The sequence below is a fragment of the Sturnus vulgaris genome, chromosome 11 (assembly GCF_052056855.1).
Source record: "Sturnus vulgaris isolate bStuVul1 chromosome 11, bStuVul1.hap1, whole genome shotgun sequence".
In the NCBI taxonomy this organism is placed as follows: Eukaryota; Metazoa; Chordata; class Aves; order Passeriformes; family Sturnidae; genus Sturnus; species Sturnus vulgaris.
The window spans coordinates 14,085,012-14,104,258 of NC_142253.1; the positions used below are offsets into that span (position 1 = coordinate 14,085,012).

Below are 19,247 nucleotides of genomic sequence, written 5' to 3' on the forward strand. Positions count from 1 at the left end.
AGAGGTGCAATGGTTCAGTGCAGACCTACACACAGCCAGTACATCACATCCTGCTCTGAGGAGCAAACACCAACTGCCTATTTATTGTCAGGACAACTTGGATTGTCTTGCCAGATAGGATAGGCTGCCAAATCCTGGCCTTCTGAACTTCTCTGCATTTGCCAGGACTGGGTTCATCTTCATAGTATCCAGCTGCCTCAGCTGTTGCAGGGCTCCAGAGCAGCTTGCAGACTGGTCTGTGAGCTTCTTGAAAGAGGAAGGTTGAGCTATGCTTAATTATTGGCTTGCAGGCTTTTGGAGAGTGCCTGTAAACCCTCAGCTCCAGGACTCCTTTTGTGTCTTTTCCAGCATGTGGCAGCTTATTCCAGCCTGTGTTTCAGCCATAACAGGGAAAATCAGAGCCTGTAATCGAAATGTTAGCAGTTTCTAACTCCACTGCTTATGCCTGGGGCTGGAAGGGATTACTCCATATTAGAAATGCCCTGAGGCAGCTGATAGAGGTCTGCAGCATGGCAGGATGTCCAAGCTTCCTATGCTGCTTTCCCTGCTCCATCCCAAGCGAGCAACAAGTTGTAGCAATTCTCTTCACCTTCATGGCCAGTGTGCTGCATGGGTCACTTGGCACCTCTCTGATTGCATGGCAACAAGGAAAGGTATTTGTTCCCCTTCTGTCAGACGGCAGAGGGGCCAGTCTCCCTGGGGAGCACGAGCCAGTGCTTGTCCTCTGTCACCCTTGAGCTGATTTCTCTCAGGATCTAGTGCAGTGCCCGGTTTTGGTAAGAGATGGAAGGTGCCCGTTACCCTCGAGTGGATCAGCACCTGATGGTGCCTCTAGTCCAACCCATTTCCTTTTTCCCAGCCCACCCAACATTCACCTTTCATAGGCTCCTCAATACTGTGGTGAGTGTGAGGAGGCAGAGGCTCACACCTGGCTTGAGGAGATGCATTTCTGCTGGGTTTGTTGCAGATCACTCTCCCTTTGGTAGGATAACTCTGCCCTGCCAGGTCTGCTAGGCTGGGTGTGTAGTCCGAAAAAAAAAAAAGTGTTTCCAGTATGGAGGAGAGGAGCAAACCTTCCTAAGAGGGGAGATGGTGATGGAGAGCCACCTCTCCTGGATACCAGAGAGAAACGAGTACTGATTTGGAACAAAGGCTCAATACAGCTTTTGGGACAGAATCAACTTCCTCTGGCACTGGGATGGCAAAAGAGAGGTGCTGGAGCCATGAAGTGGAGTTACTGGTGAGGCTTGGGGTGTGCTTGTCTTCCAGGCCACTGACATCTGAATTTTGCACATGTATGTTTTGCATGGCTGCTTCTTCCTAAAGCTTAGTGAGGCTCTGCTGATCTGAGGCTGAGCTCCAAATTAAATGACACCAAACAGTGCAGCTTTACATTTCAAAGGCTCAGAGCAGAAGGATGCCTGGGACTTTCTGTCGCTATGGAGTAATTGGAATGATTTTTTCTATTTTGGCAGCTTGTACAATGACCACCGGGTGCTCGCTCCACAGACAGATGGTTTTACCTGCATCTTCTGCTAATGTGAGGAATTATAACAACCCTGCAGGGATGAAAAGGGGTGACAGAGCTGGGTACAGTGGGGAGAGCAAGTTAGTAACTGCTCTATGTCCCTGGCTCTGGCTGCTTGTCACAGTGGTAGCTTGTGGATGGGCACATTTGCATCACAGAACTCCTGGAAATTTCTGCTTCTGTTTCCCCATTCCACGCACTACCAACCATAAAATCTCCTGGTACATTTAAAGTTGCTACTGTGTCTCTTTCCCTTATCTTCGGGGATGGACACTAAGGCAAAGGTGCTGCTTGAAGGTCAAAGATGGAGCTGTAAAGCAGATGGGAGAGTGGTTGGTCTGGGAGCCCCAGTCCCAGCATGTCACTGGGGGCTGTTACCTTTCAGTTGAAACCTGAAGGCGTGTCCTGGCCCTGGGGGATGAAGAGAATGTGCCATGGTTGGTCGCAGAGTGGCCCTGTCTGCAGCTGCCTGTTGGCTTCATGCATTTGCTGACAGGCTCTGTTCCCACTTGGTAAGATTGTAAGGCACTCTGAGAAGACTTCAGGGAGGGAAGCAATGGCCTTATTCCCGTTGTGGACACCTGCATTTTTTCCCTGCTATTGGATGGCCGGTTACTCTCATTTACTCAGATTTATTTCTGCCTGGAGCTGATGGCAGGTCCTTGACATGCAGGAAGGTAGATATCTATCATCTGTTGGGGCCAGCTGCTCTGCTCTTCACGCTGTGCAGATTCACAGCTTGGGGTAAGGTCCTCCCAGTGATTCAGTAACCAGACCGTGAGTTGGCAAAAGCTTATCAAGAGGTCAATGTGGAGAAAGACTTGCTCGGGTACTTCTGCCAAGCAGTACAGGAATGAGCAAAGCAGAAGTGGCTGCTGTGGCTGCAGGAGCTGACAGATGTTGTGGGCTCACAGTGGAGGAGCACAGCCATCGACTCCTCTCTGTTCTTGAATCTTCCTCCTCCTCTCTCGCATGCATCTCTAGGTGCCAAGTTCACTTGTCCTGCTCAGGTCCTGCCACCCCAGGAAGCCACTGCCTTCATCTCCCAGCAGTTTCCTTGCAAAGCCGTGTCTCCTGGTGGGAGCTACTTTGGGACCAATAGCATTGGCTCAACTCTGGCTTTCTGCTGTGCCCTGGGGCACAGGACTGATGTCCAAATCCCTCCCCTCTTGCTGTTCAAGACTTCCTGGGACAGAGCTGCAGCAGGCAGAGTACACTTCCTGCCCATAGCAAGCTGTGACTGCTTGAGGAAGGGCAGATGGAGACAGAGGTGTAGATATGCTTCCCCAAAGTCCTCCCCATCTTCCAGGTACCCAGAGTTTGAGGGACATAGCGCTGGGAAGAGGAGGGATGTCCTCTATGTCTCAGGGCACCAATGAGGATCTGGGGCAGCTCTGGTGGCTGCAGCTTTGGCTGATGTGCCGCTGTCAGTGGTGTTACACAGGGCTGTGTATGGTTTGGGGTACCTGGGAGGGCAGAGCAGTGGTACAGATGGGGAATTGGCTCCCCAGAAGGGAAAGATCTGGAAAACTGAGTGGTGTGATGCATCTCCAGAGCATTACCAGCTCATGGAGCACATCTGGGAGCATATGGGATCCTCGTGGAAGGGCAAGTCAGACTGAGCTCTGTCCTTGCTTAACTGCTTTGATTTCTCCTCCTGATTGATCTGCACAGTCAAACTCATGATCCTGTGCTGGCAGAGGAGCAGTTGCCAGACTGCAAAGGTCGCTGAAAGCAGCTGCTCCCCTCCCCTGCTGTCTCTGTTGCCAGCAGAAGAGCCTGGATTTGGAGGCACTCAGCTTATGTCCCTGCTGGCACCGCCAGCCACTGGCTCCCCGCACGACCGGCACACCGCGGCGGCTGCTCAGCGGGCGCTCTGCTCTCCAGACAAGGTAATGAGCCCCCCGGGACCTGTGCTGGGTCTCTGGTGGGCTGGGGAGGAGGAGGAGGAGGTGAGAGCTGCAGAGGAAAAGCAGCCTCACCTCGCCTTGCCATGGCCGCTTGCAGCAGGGCCGATGGAGAAGTCGGCCAGCACGTGCAGCAGCCGAAGTGGCACGTCCCGGCTCGAGGACACCTGGAGCTCTACCTGGTGAATCTGCCTGGTGCTGCTGGTTCACCTGCCTTTCCCCCTGCTCTCCTCGGCGGTGTTCCCAGCCCCTCCCGCATTGCAGGCAGCCTGCCTGGCTGTGCCGTTTGCTCTGTGCCCGCCAGCGCTGTTGGAGAGCGCTGGGGATTTCCTTGGGCGAGTCGTTACCGCCGGCGGCTGCAGTGGCTGCAGGCTCTGGGGGCTTCATTAGCCGAGCTCACTGGGAGAAATTGTCATCATGCAGGAGCCTGCCAAAGTTTCTTTGCCCTTTACCAGGTGTTTGGGGAAGAGAGGTGCAAGCTCTTGGATGTGAGGGTTTGAAGGTGGCTTTGCTGGAAGCCTGTGGGGAAATGCCTCTTGTTCATTTATAAGCATTCAGGAAGGAACTTGTCCCGGGTCCTGGCTTGCTTTTAAAACATGGGGATCTGTCCCTGGGGCAGGGGAAGGAGGAGCAGGAGGGGCAGTGAACCAAAGGTGACCAGTGGCCCATGGGTGTCTGCCCTGCAGGGAGCCTGGTTAAGATCCCTGTCACCCAAATCAAGCCTGTGAATGCAGGGTTTCCCTGAGTGGGAGCTCAAACAATCTTTTTCCACTGTTGGCTCCACTTAGCTGATAGCTTTGAAGATCCTCCTGTCCTGGAAACTTACTTTCTGACATCAGATTTACCAACGTGTTGTACTTGAGATGTGCTTATGGATGTCGTGATCAGCTTGCCTATTCCTCCTCAGCAAACCAGGCTGAAACCCACTTGATCTCTTCCTCTGGATCTTCCTTGCCTTCAAAATGAGGCCAATAAGCCTGACAGTAAGTCCCCGTGGGTGTGGAGGGAGGACTGTTTTGTATGAGAATCAGGCGATTGCATCGTGGCTTTGCCCTGGGCTGCTGGTGGCTTTATCTGTGCAAGTTCAGCGAGGTTAAGTTCTTCAGCTTCCCTTTTTGGCTTTCTCAGCTGTGAAGGGATGGTGTGAGGCTGAGCTTAGCTCATCGTGAAATATATTCCATGAAGCCTGGGAGCTGGGGGCGTTGCAGAAAGACAAGGTTGTTCAAGGAGGTAGGAATGGATGGGGAGGGTATTTATTTCACGCCTCCATTTTCCTTCTGGGGCCATTGAAGTGACACCTGAGTTTGTCCTGGTAATTGAGAGGCTGTGGAAGAGCAACTAGAGATGCCTGCAATCCAAAGAGAGAAGGAAAGGGTTGAGATTTGGAAGGGGCACCTCAGACCTTGTCTCAGGAGACTGAGAGCCCCCATGTGCTGTGGTCACCAGGCACTGATGCTCCTGCTCCATTTCTGTTGCTTTGGCTTTGTTGCAAGGGGATTTCATGGCAGGACTCATTGTGGGTGAGAAGGCTGCAAACTACAAGCCTTCAGCTTGTCTGGACATTCTTGTTGCAGAAGGGCAAGTACTCAAGTGTATGGTGGCCCAGGAGAGAAAGCCATCAAGGTGGGTTGGGAATGTCCAGCGGGAGGAGGAACTCTCCCAAGTTATCCATGGAAGAAGATCTGTCATCACAAAAGTGTCATGGCAGGGCCGAGCAGGTCTCTCTAGGTTAGGACTTACTCTCCCTGTGAGCAGCATGACAACGATGCAAGTTTCAAAGAGGCTCTTTTACCTGTGGTGTCCCATGCAGGGTGGGAGGCTGCAGTGCAGTGGGCTCACTGGCTGAGGCAGAATAACAGAAGATGATCTTGGGTGATGATCCCTTTCCTGAAAGGCCCTGCCTTGACAGGAGACAGAGAAATTGCCACAGCTGCTGCTCCTGGCAGCCTTGCCAAGGCAACAGAGCAGGCAAAGCGATTTAGCATTGCTCCAGTCATCCGTGATGGCAGAGATCATTGCATCAACGCCTTCAGCATTGTGATTAATGCTGAAGAAGCATCCTGTGAGGGATGGGAAGAGTGTGTTGGTCCCTGGAGATCTGCTCTCTGAAGCAGAGACAGCCCTCTCCAGCTGTGGTCCCCCTCTCCCACAGTCTCATCCCCCTCCTTTCGTGGGCAGCTGTTGACCTATGTGTTCCCATAGTGATGGAGTTCCTAGGAACTGGGACAGGAACCCAGGACTGGTTCCTCAGGAGAGGAGAGATTATGTGGATTTACACAGATTGCTTGTCTTATGATCAAAATCTGGTGTTTGGGCTTTCAGAATGGTTAAAACCAAAGTCCCCTTCAGAGAGCTTGTGTATGGCTGTGATGGGGAAGGAGGAGAAGAAAATGGGATGTGGTGGGGTCGGGTAGGAGGAACAGTGTGAGAACATATTATGGAGTTCTGAGAAGCTGGTGAGTACCATCTCCCCGGCTGGCATTTTATCCATGGTGGGTACAGGAGCAAGGCAGAACTTGGGAAGTGGAAAGCACTGAGTCTTTAGGAAAATTAAACTTTTTAAATGCAAAAGTTTCCTTTGCTTCTGCAGCTCTCTGCTCCAGGACTAATTACTACCAAATAACTATAACACCAGGGGAGACCCAAGCCCCATGAACTGCATTTGTTTGTACCATCTGCTCTTTATTCTGCAGGTGACATTCCCATGGTGGGGGGCAGTACGATACATCCCTGGGAGCACTTGGACTAATGTACCTGAACGTCCATTAGTACCTGAACGTACATTCTGGGCTGGCAGTTTTGTCCAAGGCTTGTCCTACCCTCATGCTGAGGGCTCTCACTGCCCATTGCTACTTTCTGAGAGATTTTATCTCACTGGGACTTGCTACCTGGCCTGTCTCTGAAGATGATGGATCCTCCTTTGTGTTCTGCATGATTTCTCTTGCAGCTCAAGTGGGTGCTGGAAGAGAAGGTCCAGAGTGTGTCAGGGCCTCTAGTGAGACAGGGCTGGAGCTTATTACCTTCTGCTGGAGGACAGGATGGAATCTCCATCCCAGGGAGGAGAAAAGTGTTCATGACTCTGACAGCAGCTGCCAGCCATGACCTGGGAGCCTGTGCCTGGTGCCTGCCAACCCTCTCGGGGCGCTGGGATCTCCTGAACCCATCAACTCCTCCAGGCTCATTCCTTTACCTCTCAGTTTGTCCATGCCTGGCAGCTGCCACTCTGCAGCTCCTGCTCTGGAGGAGCCGTGGGAGCAGCTGGGTGATTCGGCCCCGGGAAGCGCAGGCGGGCAAGGTGTAAATTGCATGGCGGGCTGCCTTCACTGAGGTGAAAATGAAAAACTCTCCCAAGCTATCAGGCCCCGGTGTTTCACAGCTCCCACGGTCCAAACACACTCCCACTCCCTCTCACTGCTGCAGAGAGGATCTCGGGGGCTGGTTTTCTCCTGCCTGTCCTGGAGCCATGGCACTGCCACGTCAGCAGGGTGGTGTGTCCTGGTTGCAGGCAGGACAGGGGCCTGCCGTGGGAAGAGGCAAGTGTGCTGAGGGCAGGCAAGGATGCCGATGGCGTGGGAGGTGCTAATTGCCAGGCTTTGTATTCTGCTACCTGGAGGATTTGTTATCCTTTGGCGAGACTGTTTTCCACTGCTGTATATTGCTGGTGGTGCTGCTCGTTTTTCCTGCTGGCTGACGGAAACGGCCTTTTCTTGATTGCATTAATATCACCTTCTGCTTCTGAAACACCTCACAGCCCAGCGGATTTGAAAGTAAAGTGCACGTGCGTGGGAGCAGTCTCAGCACCTCTGAAATGTGAGTTTCTCCAGGCTGGAGGCAGCAGCTGTTCGCAGCCCTTGGCAGCCTGGTGCTGGCGGCTGTGCTGCGTGCTGGAGCTGCCTCTGGGTGCCGTCTCCCTGGGAGGTAGGGCCTGCCCGGCTCCATGTGCACCCTCCTGGAGCTGCAGGCTGAGATGTAGGGCTCTCCTTGATGCTTGAGGTATTACTGGTGTAAAGCATGTCTGCCTGCCTCTCCCTCCAGCAATTTGTCTTGCCTTCTGCCCAGCCATGTCTTGGGCCGATGGCTCTTCCCCAGCCTCTGGCTGACTTCTGCCCCTCATTGAACAGCCCTGGGATGGCCCAGCAAGGACTCTGTCTCCTGGCTGAACTGGGAGAACGCCAAAGGGCGCTGGATGCTGTGCAAATGAATTGCAAAGCCTCTCAGGACTACCTAGCACCCGTGTTCTAAGATAAGCAGGGATGACACACCGAGCATGGAGCGTGTGAGGAAGCGAGGAGGATGTAGCACACAGCAAGCTCCCCCCAGTCCTAGCTGGTGGCTCAGTTTCAGCTTTTAATTTTAGCAACCGATTTAGGGCCATTCAGCTCCACGCAGTTTTGTTGTTCCTGTAAAATCCCTGGGACTGAAGCATCCGACCCCATCATTGAGAGATGGAGAGGATGGATGCCTCCAGCTGGAAGGAAGGTGTGGGGGAGTTGTGTTGTCTGGGCAGGCAGGAGTTGCTGGCGTGTGAGGACAGGGCTGGTGGGTCACCCAGGGGTCTCCCCACACTCTGCCAGGTGCCAGCCGACTTTCTGGCACTACCCAGAGCAGCCCCGGTGCTGGCAGCACAGGCAGGTGAGGCTGTGGTGGTGCCCTGGCTGGCTGAGGAAATGCTGGTGAGCCCCCTCAACAGGCAGCAATCCCCAACAACGGTCACAAGCTCCCTGTGTGTTTGCAACCTCCTTCAGGTGTGGCAGCATAATAAATGGAAGGGACTGACCCCAACTGCCTATGGAAAATCTCCTCATGTGGTTGGTGTTGTTCCAGTGTCACAGCAGGATGTGGATTGAACCAGCTCCATGTGCCCTTCTGCTTCCCTGCAATGGCAGCAGCACATCCTGTCACAATAAGAGCAAGGGTGAGCACCAGTTCCAGGCACACTGTGCCAAACTGATGTTGAGACAATTCCTGTTAACAACCCACAGCTTCTCCTTGAGTTTGGACCCTCCTGGCCAGACTTGGGCCACATGTCCATTGGCCCCTCTGGGAAGTTGTTCTCTCAGTTGGCACTGTGCAGAGAGCAGTCAATGTTTAGGCTGGACCCTGCACCGTTGGCTTTCCCAGTGGCTCTGGGCAGGTTCCAGTCTGTCCCAGTTTTTCAGCAGTGCCCAGTGGCAGATCCCTGGAGGCTTCATCCCTGACTGGTGACCAGGAGGGCTACTCAGGACTGCCTGGTTCCCCTAAAGAAGAAGAGGGTTCATGTCTGCTGAGTGACCAGTTGCTTGCTCCCCATGGTTTTTCCAGTCCTGTCTGGGGTTTAGCAGGCACATTTTTCATGTATTGCAGGCAGAAGGTGCTCTGGCAGGGATGGGTGACAGGCACAAGCAATGGCATTGTTCCTATAGCACACAGGTGGCTGGAGCATGAGGTGGACATCTTCTGCAGTGGAGCCAGGAGCTGCTGGGCAGCATGAGCAGCTCAGCCTCCAGCTCTGCTCCAGCAGGAAGCTTGGTGGTGGCATGAAAAACCTCTCCTCAACTGCTCCTACAGCATCAGTCCTGAAACAGGGACTCAGTGGGCTGGTGTGACTTAACCATCACCCTGTAAGCCATTCCAGGAGGTCACAGTAAGGAGTCAAGGGTGATAGAGAGCTTGTGGGGTGAAGTGGGTGAGGACAGCAGCTGCCTCCCCACTGCCTTCCTGGCAACACTAGAAGTGTTCTGGGTTCAGCTGGAGCCTGACTGTCAGCATGCCTGTGCATGGCGAGGATCCAGAGAGCATCCACAGGGCTCGTTTGTGGTCTCCTAACAAGATGAGTTCTTGCAGCAGTGGGAGATGAAGCAGATCCGGTTGGTGACATTTGAATTCCTGAGCAGATAAACCTGACAGAGTGACAAAGACAGTCCCTGCAGTGCCCCAGCTCATCTTCTGCTTCCCAGTGGGTGCTGAGGGCCATGGTGTGACATGAGCACCCTGCCACCTCCTTCTGCCTTTGCACAATTCTGCTGGGATGTTAATGACTGCAGGCCATGTCCCAGACACTTTGTCGTGTCCTCTGTAGCCCTGGGACTGCTCTTGTGCTCACCCAGGAAAGTGGGGGCATTGTCCTTCTGGGAGGCTGTGCCCAAGCCATATCATGGGCAGATACTGTGACCTTAGGGATAAGTAGTGGGAGGAAGATTTGTGCTGATGAATTGCTGGCACCTCCTGCTACTGGGAAGGGTGTCCCAAAATGCTGGTCATTGCATAACCCTGTTTTCCTTTCTGATGCATGAAGCTAGGGGATGCTCCATTCCTAGCGGGATGAGAATGATCTGGAGGAAATCCTACAGTCAATACATGGTGGTGGGTGATATGGAACCCAAGGTTAAAGACTGGGCGAGGTGCTGTTCCATCTGGGAAAGAGGAATGCAATAGTCTTCCCTTACATAACGCCTTGCTCTTGAGAAGGTTGTGAGAAACACCCCAGCATGTTCCTCAGATGGGCTGAGAAGGACTTGGCTTCAAGGGAAACAGTGGGTCTGACGTGGCAGGAGTATGCTGGAGCTGCTGTCCCTGTCAGAACTGAACTTGTGGACTCTGGATGCATTTGTGTGTGTAGATAGGCTGTATGGACTATGTGCACTTTGTTTCAGGTGCCTGGAGAAGGCTCCTGGATAGAAATCAGCCTTGCACACTGCACTGCTGCCTCCACCTTTGCTGGCCATAGGAAGGGAGAGCTCCTGGCGGAGGCTGAGGAGGGAGGTGGCACTGCATGACCTTGCAAAGGGACAAGTCCCTTTCCCTGCCCCACTTACTGGTCCTGTTGTCACAGCCAGCAGCCTAACACTGACAGTGTCCCACTGTTCATCTCTCACTGAGCTCCTCCACCCATGTGAGACTGCATTGGATTTAACTGGAGGGCTCTGCCTTGCAAACTCCATGCTCCCCTTGCTACTCCATCTGTTGGCTTGGCGGCACAGCCAGCCAGGGGCTCCCTCCTCAGTGGCAGTGCAATGCTGCCTGTTGAGCCTTTCTGTTGTTTTGCCATGTTGTTGAGCCTTTGCTAATTTGCTCTCTTTCCACACCTTTGCCGTTGTGCTCTCCAGTCTCTCTAGGTTGTTTCTTTTCATTGCGGTATTTCTCTCCACGGGGATAAAAATCCCAAATTCACTGTGTCACCAGCCTCTTGTGCACTTTGCTGCACTATTCTTGCCTGGCCTCTGCCTGCTTCCTAATCTCCTTTGGTATGATCACAAGGCTAAACTCCCACCCCCTTTAGATGATCCCTTTATCCATTTCCGTTGTCATGGCTCCCCACCTCATTGCCTCTGCCCGTGTCTCAAGTCTTTATGCAGCCTCATCCCTTTGTCCCAGGCTGGACAGGACATTCCCAGCTGCAACCTCCCTGCTCCTTCTTGAGGACATTGTCCTCTCCTGAGCCCACCTGCCAGTGCTGAGCTCTGCAGCAGCCCTGCCAGAGGCTGGGTTTCTCTGGGAAGAACTGCAGAAGCAGAGGCCAGCTCACTAGCCTGGCTTCAAGCTTAATTTGTATAGACATAAATTAGCACCCCCAGGCTCTGCTTCCCTTCAATTTCATTTTGAGAAAAACCCGAGATGAATTGGGAAGAAATCAAGTATTATAGCTGTCCCTAATGAGACAGGCATGGGTATTGACAGTGAGTGTCCAGCCACTTCAGCGTGGTCCCACTGACCTAGTCCCCAGCCATGGGCTTTATCTGCTGGACACCTGGGGTCTTCTGGCTTCAGGGACACAGAGCTGCTCCTGGCAGGATGGAACATCCTTGTCTATCTTATAGGATAATCTTGAGTGTGAAGCAACATTTGGGTCAAGAGCCAGTCCCTCTCTTCATTCAGGTGTGCGTTTTTATTCCTTAAAAAGCCAAGATTCCCACATTTTGTATGGGGAGAGGGTGTGTTGTTTGTGTTTTGGGGGGTGCCACTTCAATGTCTGTGTAATTGGAAGTTGTAGCAGCCTAGAATAGATTGTAGGGGGAGGGTATGTCCCAGATCCACTCTTTTGGAACTTTAGGAGGGGGTTTGGAAAGTCAGTTTAGGGTGTCTTGAAGGCCTGACAGGAGCCCTGAGGATTTAGACTGGTTGAAGACCTCACATGAAGTTAATGAAGGTCTCTTTGCTCTAATATCCTTTGAGTTGTCCTTGTCTGCATGAAGTGGTAGAGGGACAGCTGGATTTATCCAAAAAGCCCTGCAAATCCTGGAGATACCCATCTCTGTGTGTTGCAGTAACCTAAAATAAGGAGCTGACTGGAGGTTGGCGGACGGGCTTATGGTTGGTGGAGCAAGGGGCAGAGCAGTGGGGAGGGCTGTTGTCTGCTGAAAAAGCAGGAGTGATATGAACCGCCTCTGCTCTGCTACTAAAAACAACCCAGCTTGTTTTTATTTAATACAGTTTTGATCTGCAGGCCTCAGTGTTTCACCTGCCTGCGAGTGGGAACTCCAAACTCCAAGCGCCTTGGAAGCCTGTCTGTGTCCCTGTGTATCCCTGCAGCACTGGGATAGGAAATGTGGTTCCTCCTCGGCTGGAGGAGGGACTGCTGGAATTCCGGCTGGAAGGCATGGGGATGGGACAGGTGAAGCTTCTGCTGGGGTCATGTTTCTGCCACTGTGGTGTTTCTGGGTAACCTGTGTCTCTGCATTGCCAGATATTGCAGGCTTTCTCAGGAAAATGGACCCAAAAACTGCTCATGTGGGATTTCTGCCTGTATTTCTTCTGCAGCATCCTGGCTGTATGGAGGTGGCTCTCCAGGTGGTCCAACTGCCAGCACTGGGGAGAGGGTCAGTGTTGACTCATATGTGTTGTGGATCCTGCCTGGTGCCAGCATTAGTCTGGGAAATAAATGATTCTTAAATCACATTGGTCCATCCCCAGGGCTGAAGAGAGTCAGGCTTTTGTAAGGTCGTGATTGATGTGTCCATAGAGCTCATTCTTGGTTTGAGGCCAGATCTGGCTACAGAGAGCGCCAGAGGGATGGGGACCCTGCTGGAGGATGTGCAAACAAGACACACCAGCAGGCCATGACAGAGGAGAATAGTTCAGGCAGGGAGGAAAATCACTGGGTCAGGGAAGAAGAAGAGGATAATCAGGACAAGAAGGAAGAAGAGAATAGCTGGGGCAGGGAGGAGGAGGAGGAGGATAATCAAGGTGGTTGCAGGGTTAAATAAAAGCTGTCAGTGATTTGAAAAGGGGAAAGGAAAAGAAAACCCGCTGAAGAGACACTCTCCTTTCTCACCCGGCTTGTAATCAGCCGCCCCCTCTGCCAGCGAGCAGCTGGCGGGCGGGCGGGTGAGGAGGGGGTGGCAAGAGGGGTCCAGCTGCTCCTGGCCCGGCCTCTGCACCCCAAGAGTCCCCACAGCCCCAGCTCAGCAGGGGCTGCATGGCCAGGGGACATGCCCCTGTCGTAGGTCCCTGACAGGCTGGGGGTTTGTGGTCTTGAAGAGCAGTGCCAAGGGGAGGTGGGGTGAGGAAAAGGAGGAGATGCCTGTCTGAAATGCCAGGGGTTCATCTCCCACTCCCCCTGCCCTCGCTGCTGAAAGGAGCTGCTTGAGCTGTCGGCTCTGGATTATATTAATTAGCAGAGAAGTGCAACGCCTGCTCGTGGGGCCGTGCTGCTCATGGGGCTGTGCTGTTTGTGGGGCTGTGCTGCTGGGAGGAACCGGAGATCTGGCAGGTCTGTGTGAAGCAGCTGCCTGGCTCCCCAAAACCCCTCGCTCCAGCCCAAAATAAAAAACCATCAAAACCAAGGCTGAGCTGGGGGTCTTCAGCATCTCCTCCTGGAGCCCAGCTAGCTGCTTACCTCCCGGGCCAAACCTGCTTGCCTTGGTGCATGGGGCTGGTGTGGTAGGGAAAGCAGCGCTGTGGTTTTGGGATGGCACCCTATGCTCCTAACTAGCCTCCATGCCTGTGGGCCAAGAGGGCCAGGCTGGCACGTCAATGTGGTGGGGGGCTGCTGGAGTGGGGGGCAAGAGTACATCCCTGCCCATGGCTACTTTGTGTCTTCCAGGAGAGGAAGCTGTGTGCCCATCCCCGGATTGAGATCTACAAGCAGGACCGCATCTACTTCGTGTGTCCCCTTGCCCGCCAAGGGGACTTCTATGTGCCTGAAATGAAAGAACTGGAGAGGAAGAGCAGGGCTGCTGCAGCTGTGGCTGAGGACGCCCAGACAGACATCACAGGTATCTGTGGCTTGTGCACAGGCTCCATCAACCCTCACAGAGGAGGGGTCCTGGTATCCCCAGTCCTGCTGCCTGAGCAGAGAGAGGGACTGATTTGTGCCCACCTGGTACCCAACCACCGAGTCTCAGCACACCTCTTCCCCTCACCCTGCCCTGATCCCCGAGGATCTGAGATTACATCCCCTGAGATATCATGCCATGCCTCGGGGAGCACCTGGGAACCCTTGCAGTTTTGGGTTAAGCCACTGGCCCACTGTTGTCAGTGCAGAGATAGATCTCACAGCTTTTAGTTACAGCTGGGCTTGTTTTTCTCTTTGTCATATACATCTTCCTTGATCTCATCTTCATCTGTTACATATTGGTATTGCAAAGAGCTTAAATACCAGGTTGCTGTAGCTGGTGGTGGAGTTGCCTGAGAGCATCTGCTCAGCAAGATTTGTTGGAGCCTGGATGTATTCATACAGGAAGGGACCACAATGGCTGTAGGCGCAGAACAGCAGTGCTATAGTAACCCAAAATGCTAGTTGCCTTCAGCAGCCCACATGCTCCTCTGCCTGTGAGATGTAGCAGCCAACTATCCAAGCATTCCTAGGCACTGGACAGCACATCTGAGTTGGCTTCTGGCAGGGGCAGCCTCCTCCTCCTGCCCCACAGGTCGCCCATGCTTGTGTAATGGGCATGAAAAAACCATGAGGGCTGTGCTCGCCTCCCGGGCAGTTGGGTCGTTTGCTTTAACACATCTTCAGGTTTGAGTCGCTTTAATTCTTAATCACATAAAAGCAAGCCTGGGAATTGCTTTCTGGGAGCTCTGTCCATTTAGCATTGCAATGAGGAGTTTAATTGGAGCTGTTTCTCAGCACTTGCAGGTCCCGTGTTTGCATGGTGCTCACTCAGCTCTCTCCTCTTTGTCCGCCCTGTGTGGGGCAGCTGTTGGGGGCACCAGCTCCTCTTGCCCAGAGATGCCCCAAAGCCTCGCTCTGACGTCTTCCTAGGGTCACTCCTTGGTTTTGGAGAGGGATGACAGGATCCATGGGAGCAAAAGCAGCTTGAGGGTGGTGCCTTCATGGCTGTGTGCGCTCCCTTCTGCCCTGCTCAGGGGGTGCATGATCCCACAGCCCAGCCAGGGGTGCTAGGAGCTCCCACTGCCCTGTGCCTTGGCTGTCTCAGTGCTTTCCCTAGGATGCCACTGCCAGCATGCTCACAGTGTGAGAGTCCTCTGCCCCACTGGAATAAGGGCTAGGAAGATCTTCCCAGTTTTAGAAGGCAAATGACGTTGGACGTTTTCACTCCAGGGTGGGCTGCCCAGCAGCAGCTCTGGGCCAGCTCCTCCACCATCCCTCCCCTTCCAGGCATGTAGATGAGCTTTTGTCAGTGCAGTCTGATGCAGTGCCATCTGCTGAGTCTGCACAAAACCAACTTAAAATAATAATAACTTTGAGGTTGGCCCTGCCTGCGAGAGTAAAGAATTGGGCTTGGATGTTGCACTGTGATTGTCACTGCTGGGCACAGTGGCAGAACCACATCTGATGGGGTGTCACATCCTTGCTCTGGCTGAGGATGTGGCAAGCCTATGAGTGGCTTGTGCAGCTCCTGCCTGAGGACTTTGGTGGTCCCGTGAAGATTACACCTTATGGAATGAGACTGGTCCCCCCTTCCCCACTATTTTATGTGCTGGGATATGTGCAACCACTTCTGAGTTGGAGAAAGAGAAACCTCTTTTCCTGTCCTTTTTATTCTTCTTCCCTGGGCAGTCCTTCTAGAAGCAAGCTCCAGTTAGTTACAGCCCCTTCAACAGGCATGATGGACATGAGATCTTGATGACCCAGCAGATCCCAGGATGTCTGTGACAGTTTTCAAGCTTTCCTCTGCCAACTGAATGGTAGGCACAGCAATGTCCCCGTCTGACTGTCAGCATGATCTCCCAGTTGCTTTTATTTGGGTTATTTCTTGAGCCTTCTCAGCTTTGAATGTTTCAAGTGGTCCTGCCCTGCTGGAGGCTCAGACAGTGCTCCTGGGACAATGGAGGCAGGTAGTGGTCCCTGATAGTGGCTATCAGCTCCTCTGGTTGTGCCTCAGCAACACAAATCCAGGTGTAGGACTTTGATACCCAGTTGCCTCAATGGATATGTGGAGACTGGGAAGGTGCTGAGGCCCATTTCCACTCCCAAAGGCAGCTGAGGATGCTCTATGCACAGAAGCTTTGGGCTGTCTGTCCTGATGTGGCAGCAGATGAAGCTCCCTCTTCCCCCCTCCCAAAATACTGAGATAATAGCATTGAGTGCAATTTCGGCATTGACATTATGTTGAGTAGTGCTCTGTGTGAACACACCACTGGCCAGTCACAGCTCATGAAACTCCCCACCAGCTGGATTATACTTTCTTTGAATTAAAGACTTGAGAAGTTCCAAGTGGAAGGTGTTGCCATATCTCCTCACCTGTCATTGTGGCTGGTGCCAGACGGTACCAAGTGACCTGAAAGTGTAAGAAAAGCTTGGATTTGTTTTCTCAAGCCTCCTGACCTTAGAGCACATCTCTCCATTTAGGCTGTCATCTGCTGTCCTTGCTCTTGAGCTCACCCTGTGAGGTGCTGGGTGCCTGTGGCTACAAGTTAAGCCAGTGGCCACGAAGGCTGTGGGACATGGTCCAGGGTCTCTGCTTTCTGCAGCTGCTCTGCACAGAGCAGTGTGCTGCAGCTCTGCTGAGGACAGACACACTCAACACACAAGGAAGGGGCCAGGGGCTGTGGCTGCCTCTGCACCAATTCCGTCCCTTCTTCGCCATTGTCAGGATCATCGGAAAGACAGGAAGCATTTTAGGAAGGCGGCTGATGGGTCTCCAGGGGGCAGTGTCAATCACAATTAGTTGTTTTGTACTTAATTGTTTTCTGGCGCTCAGTGGGTCCTCGCTCCCGGCTCCCTCCCAGCAGCACTCTGCAGTGTGACCCTGCTGCTGCGCATGGAAGGTGAAAGCAAACAAAAGCAGCCTCTCCACACAGGCTTGCTGCATGAAGACAGATGGTTCTTGAGCATGTGGCTCTGCACAGAATCTCAGGTGCTCATTTTCCTGGAGCAGAGTCTGTCCCACAGCATTCAGGTGCAACTGATGGCATCACACGCTGAACTCCATTTTTCTGGTGTATTCTGCCACATCCTTGCTTGCTTCCATCCTCTGAAGAGCCCTGCCTGGCTCTACATCCTGGGAAGGGCCCCAGCCCTTCTCTTGGTGGCTTGTGTGTGAGCTTCAGCAATCACAGAGGAGCTGTGCCCCCTGGCAGCACACTGTATTTAGAGGTGATGGATATTTGATGGAATGAGGGGAAGGAAAGGGCCCAGGAACACCAGGAGTGGAGCACTGCTCAGGCATCAGTGTGGCACAGGGGCAATGCAGGAGGAGATTCTGGATTTGGGAATGCCAGTACCTGGTATGGCACAGGGCTGAACTGTCTGGGGAGCCAGCTCCCCGCCAGGCTCATTGGCAGTGTGGGGTGAGTGATTCCCGTTGCACCCATCCCTGACTGATCTCTTGGAGTTGGATGCTTGATATCTCTTCTTTCTGGGTGGCCATGGCTTTTGGGGAACTCCTCAACACCCTATCATGGCTTCACCCCAGGCTATGCCTCTGTTTCCCAAATGAAAACCTCTGGGTTCCATGTTCCTGCTGAGTGAGAGTGCAGGGGGATGGCTATGCCATCCTTGAGGAAGCAAGGTCAAGGGCGAGTTTCAACAGGATGACTCTACCTCGCAGTGTGCCAGAGGGAAAGGCCATGCAGGATCAGGGTGTTGGTTCCTGCTGTAAGGACCAGCCTTGGGAAGGTGCATGCAAGGAATGGGCAGTGATTCATGGGAGGACAAAAGAAGGTGTGTGGGGAAGGATGGACAAGTGGGTGTAACAGCTGCTGGAAGCCTGTGAGATGAGAGCTGAATCCCTGCTTGCCCTCCCATAGGGCTTTGGTTGCCCTTTCTGAGCCCCTTGTACTGCCTTCATGGCCTCCCTGTTAGGACAGTTGGGTGTTCCTGCCACATTCCCCTGTCAGAGCTGACCCCACATGGTCCCTGGAAGCAGCCCTGTTGCCCTGCCCACCCCAGATATTTATCCTGGCCAGGCTCAGTGGCCATGCCAGAGCCAGCCTTTCCTGTGCAGAGGAGAGCGATGCTGCTGAAATGGGCAAATTTGCCAGCTGAAGCTGCTCGAACATGATCAGAAGTGACAGAGCAGTGACAAAGTGCCTGGCTGAAGGGAAACAGGACTCGATTTATTGTCGCCCTTGGAGCAAGGGAGAGGAAGGTGGCTATGAGAGTGAGGACAGCAGTGCTTTCCCACGGTGGTGGCTTGGAGCAGTGTGTAGGTCAGCTTCATCCCAGTCTTCTTCTTCCTGAGCTGCTGCTCCTCTCCTCAGGAGCTTTTTTGCTTTGTGTCATGGGGTTACATGACAGCTTCTGAGCCAAAACATGCCCTGGGGTGCCAGGGGAGAGGTGCTGAGCAGGAAGGGCACTACTTGGGGGGTTGGTGTCACTCCTGTCCCCTCAGGTCTTAGAGGGACGCAAGATCGCCACACATGATATGAGCTGTCATGAAGCCGTGGTGGGAATGTGTCCATGTCACCTCAGGCCACCAGTTTGGCCAAATCAGATTATTTCTTCTTTTCAGATCACCACTAAAGACCTTGCAAATCCTAATTTGTCTTCAAGGTTCAGACACATTCCCCTTCATCCCTCGCAGCTCTTGATCTTCCCAGAGGCTCCCTGCTGACCCACTGCCCTGCCCAGGTCCTGGCAGGTAGGACAGCATCTCCCACCCTTCTGCTGCCCACTCAGTTGCTGCTGTCCCCTTCAGTGAGCGCCTCGCTGCAGCGTGCAGAACATCCTTTTTAACTTAGAGTAAATGTAGTTTCCGTGTCGAGGGGCTCCCTGATGCTGCAGCAAAGGCAGTGCGTGTTAGTGGGCAGTGGTTCTTTCCTTCTTTCCATGGGGAGGGGTCACCTGCCATCGCCTAGGGAGGGGCCAAGGGCTCGATTTGTGGCAGCTGCCAAAAGGGTTGCCAAGGTGAGAGGGTGGGGACTCAGCTTTCTTTCCAGCATGAAGCCAATATGCCATCCAGGTGGGATGAAGCAGTGGGTGCACTGTGTCTGTGGATCTTTCCTGGCTGCCCCTCATCCCGCTGCCACTGCTGGGTCCTCTCGGAACAGCCATCACTCAGGCGGCAGGACCGTGGGATGATGCTGCTCAGAAGGCAGAGCACTGCCATTTACAAGCAGTTCTGCTGGCAGCTGCCCAGGCCGGGAAGAAAAACAGCACAGAGAAAGGATTTAAGGATGTTTGGAAGGAAAGTTCCCTCCTTGGTGAATCTCCTTCAGGAGATGAGTGGCTGCCATTGCAGCTGGAGGAGAGCAAGCAGCCCAGCCTTGGGCACCCTTGCTGCAGGAGCTGTAGGAGGCTGGAAATGCCTGTGGAAGCCCAAGACAGCCCCATGCCAGCAGCTGAGGATGGAGCTGCACCAGCAGGGGACAATGTGGAGAAGAGGGCTCTCCTCTCCCACCTAGATGGTGATGATTGCAGAGAGGCTCCCATTTGCCACTTCCCAGCCTATTGGTGGCAAGTCCCAGTCCCCCATGAGTGCTGC

At 53.5% G+C, this 19,247-nt stretch overlaps 1 protein-coding gene across 2 annotated transcripts in view; it reads left to right on the forward strand.

Moving 5' to 3' along the window:
• Positions 1–19,247, forward strand: part of TEX264 (testis expressed 264, ER-phagy receptor) — a 38,294-nt gene that overhangs the window by 17,080 nt on the left and 1,967 nt on the right. For both annotated transcript variants that reach the window (XM_014869615.2, XM_088171182.1), the window contains exon 5: positions 13,457–13,628. In XM_014869615.2, the coding sequence (XP_014725101.2) occupies positions 13,457–13,628 (172 nt within the window). The remainder of the gene's footprint in view (positions 1–13,456; positions 13,629–19,247) is intronic.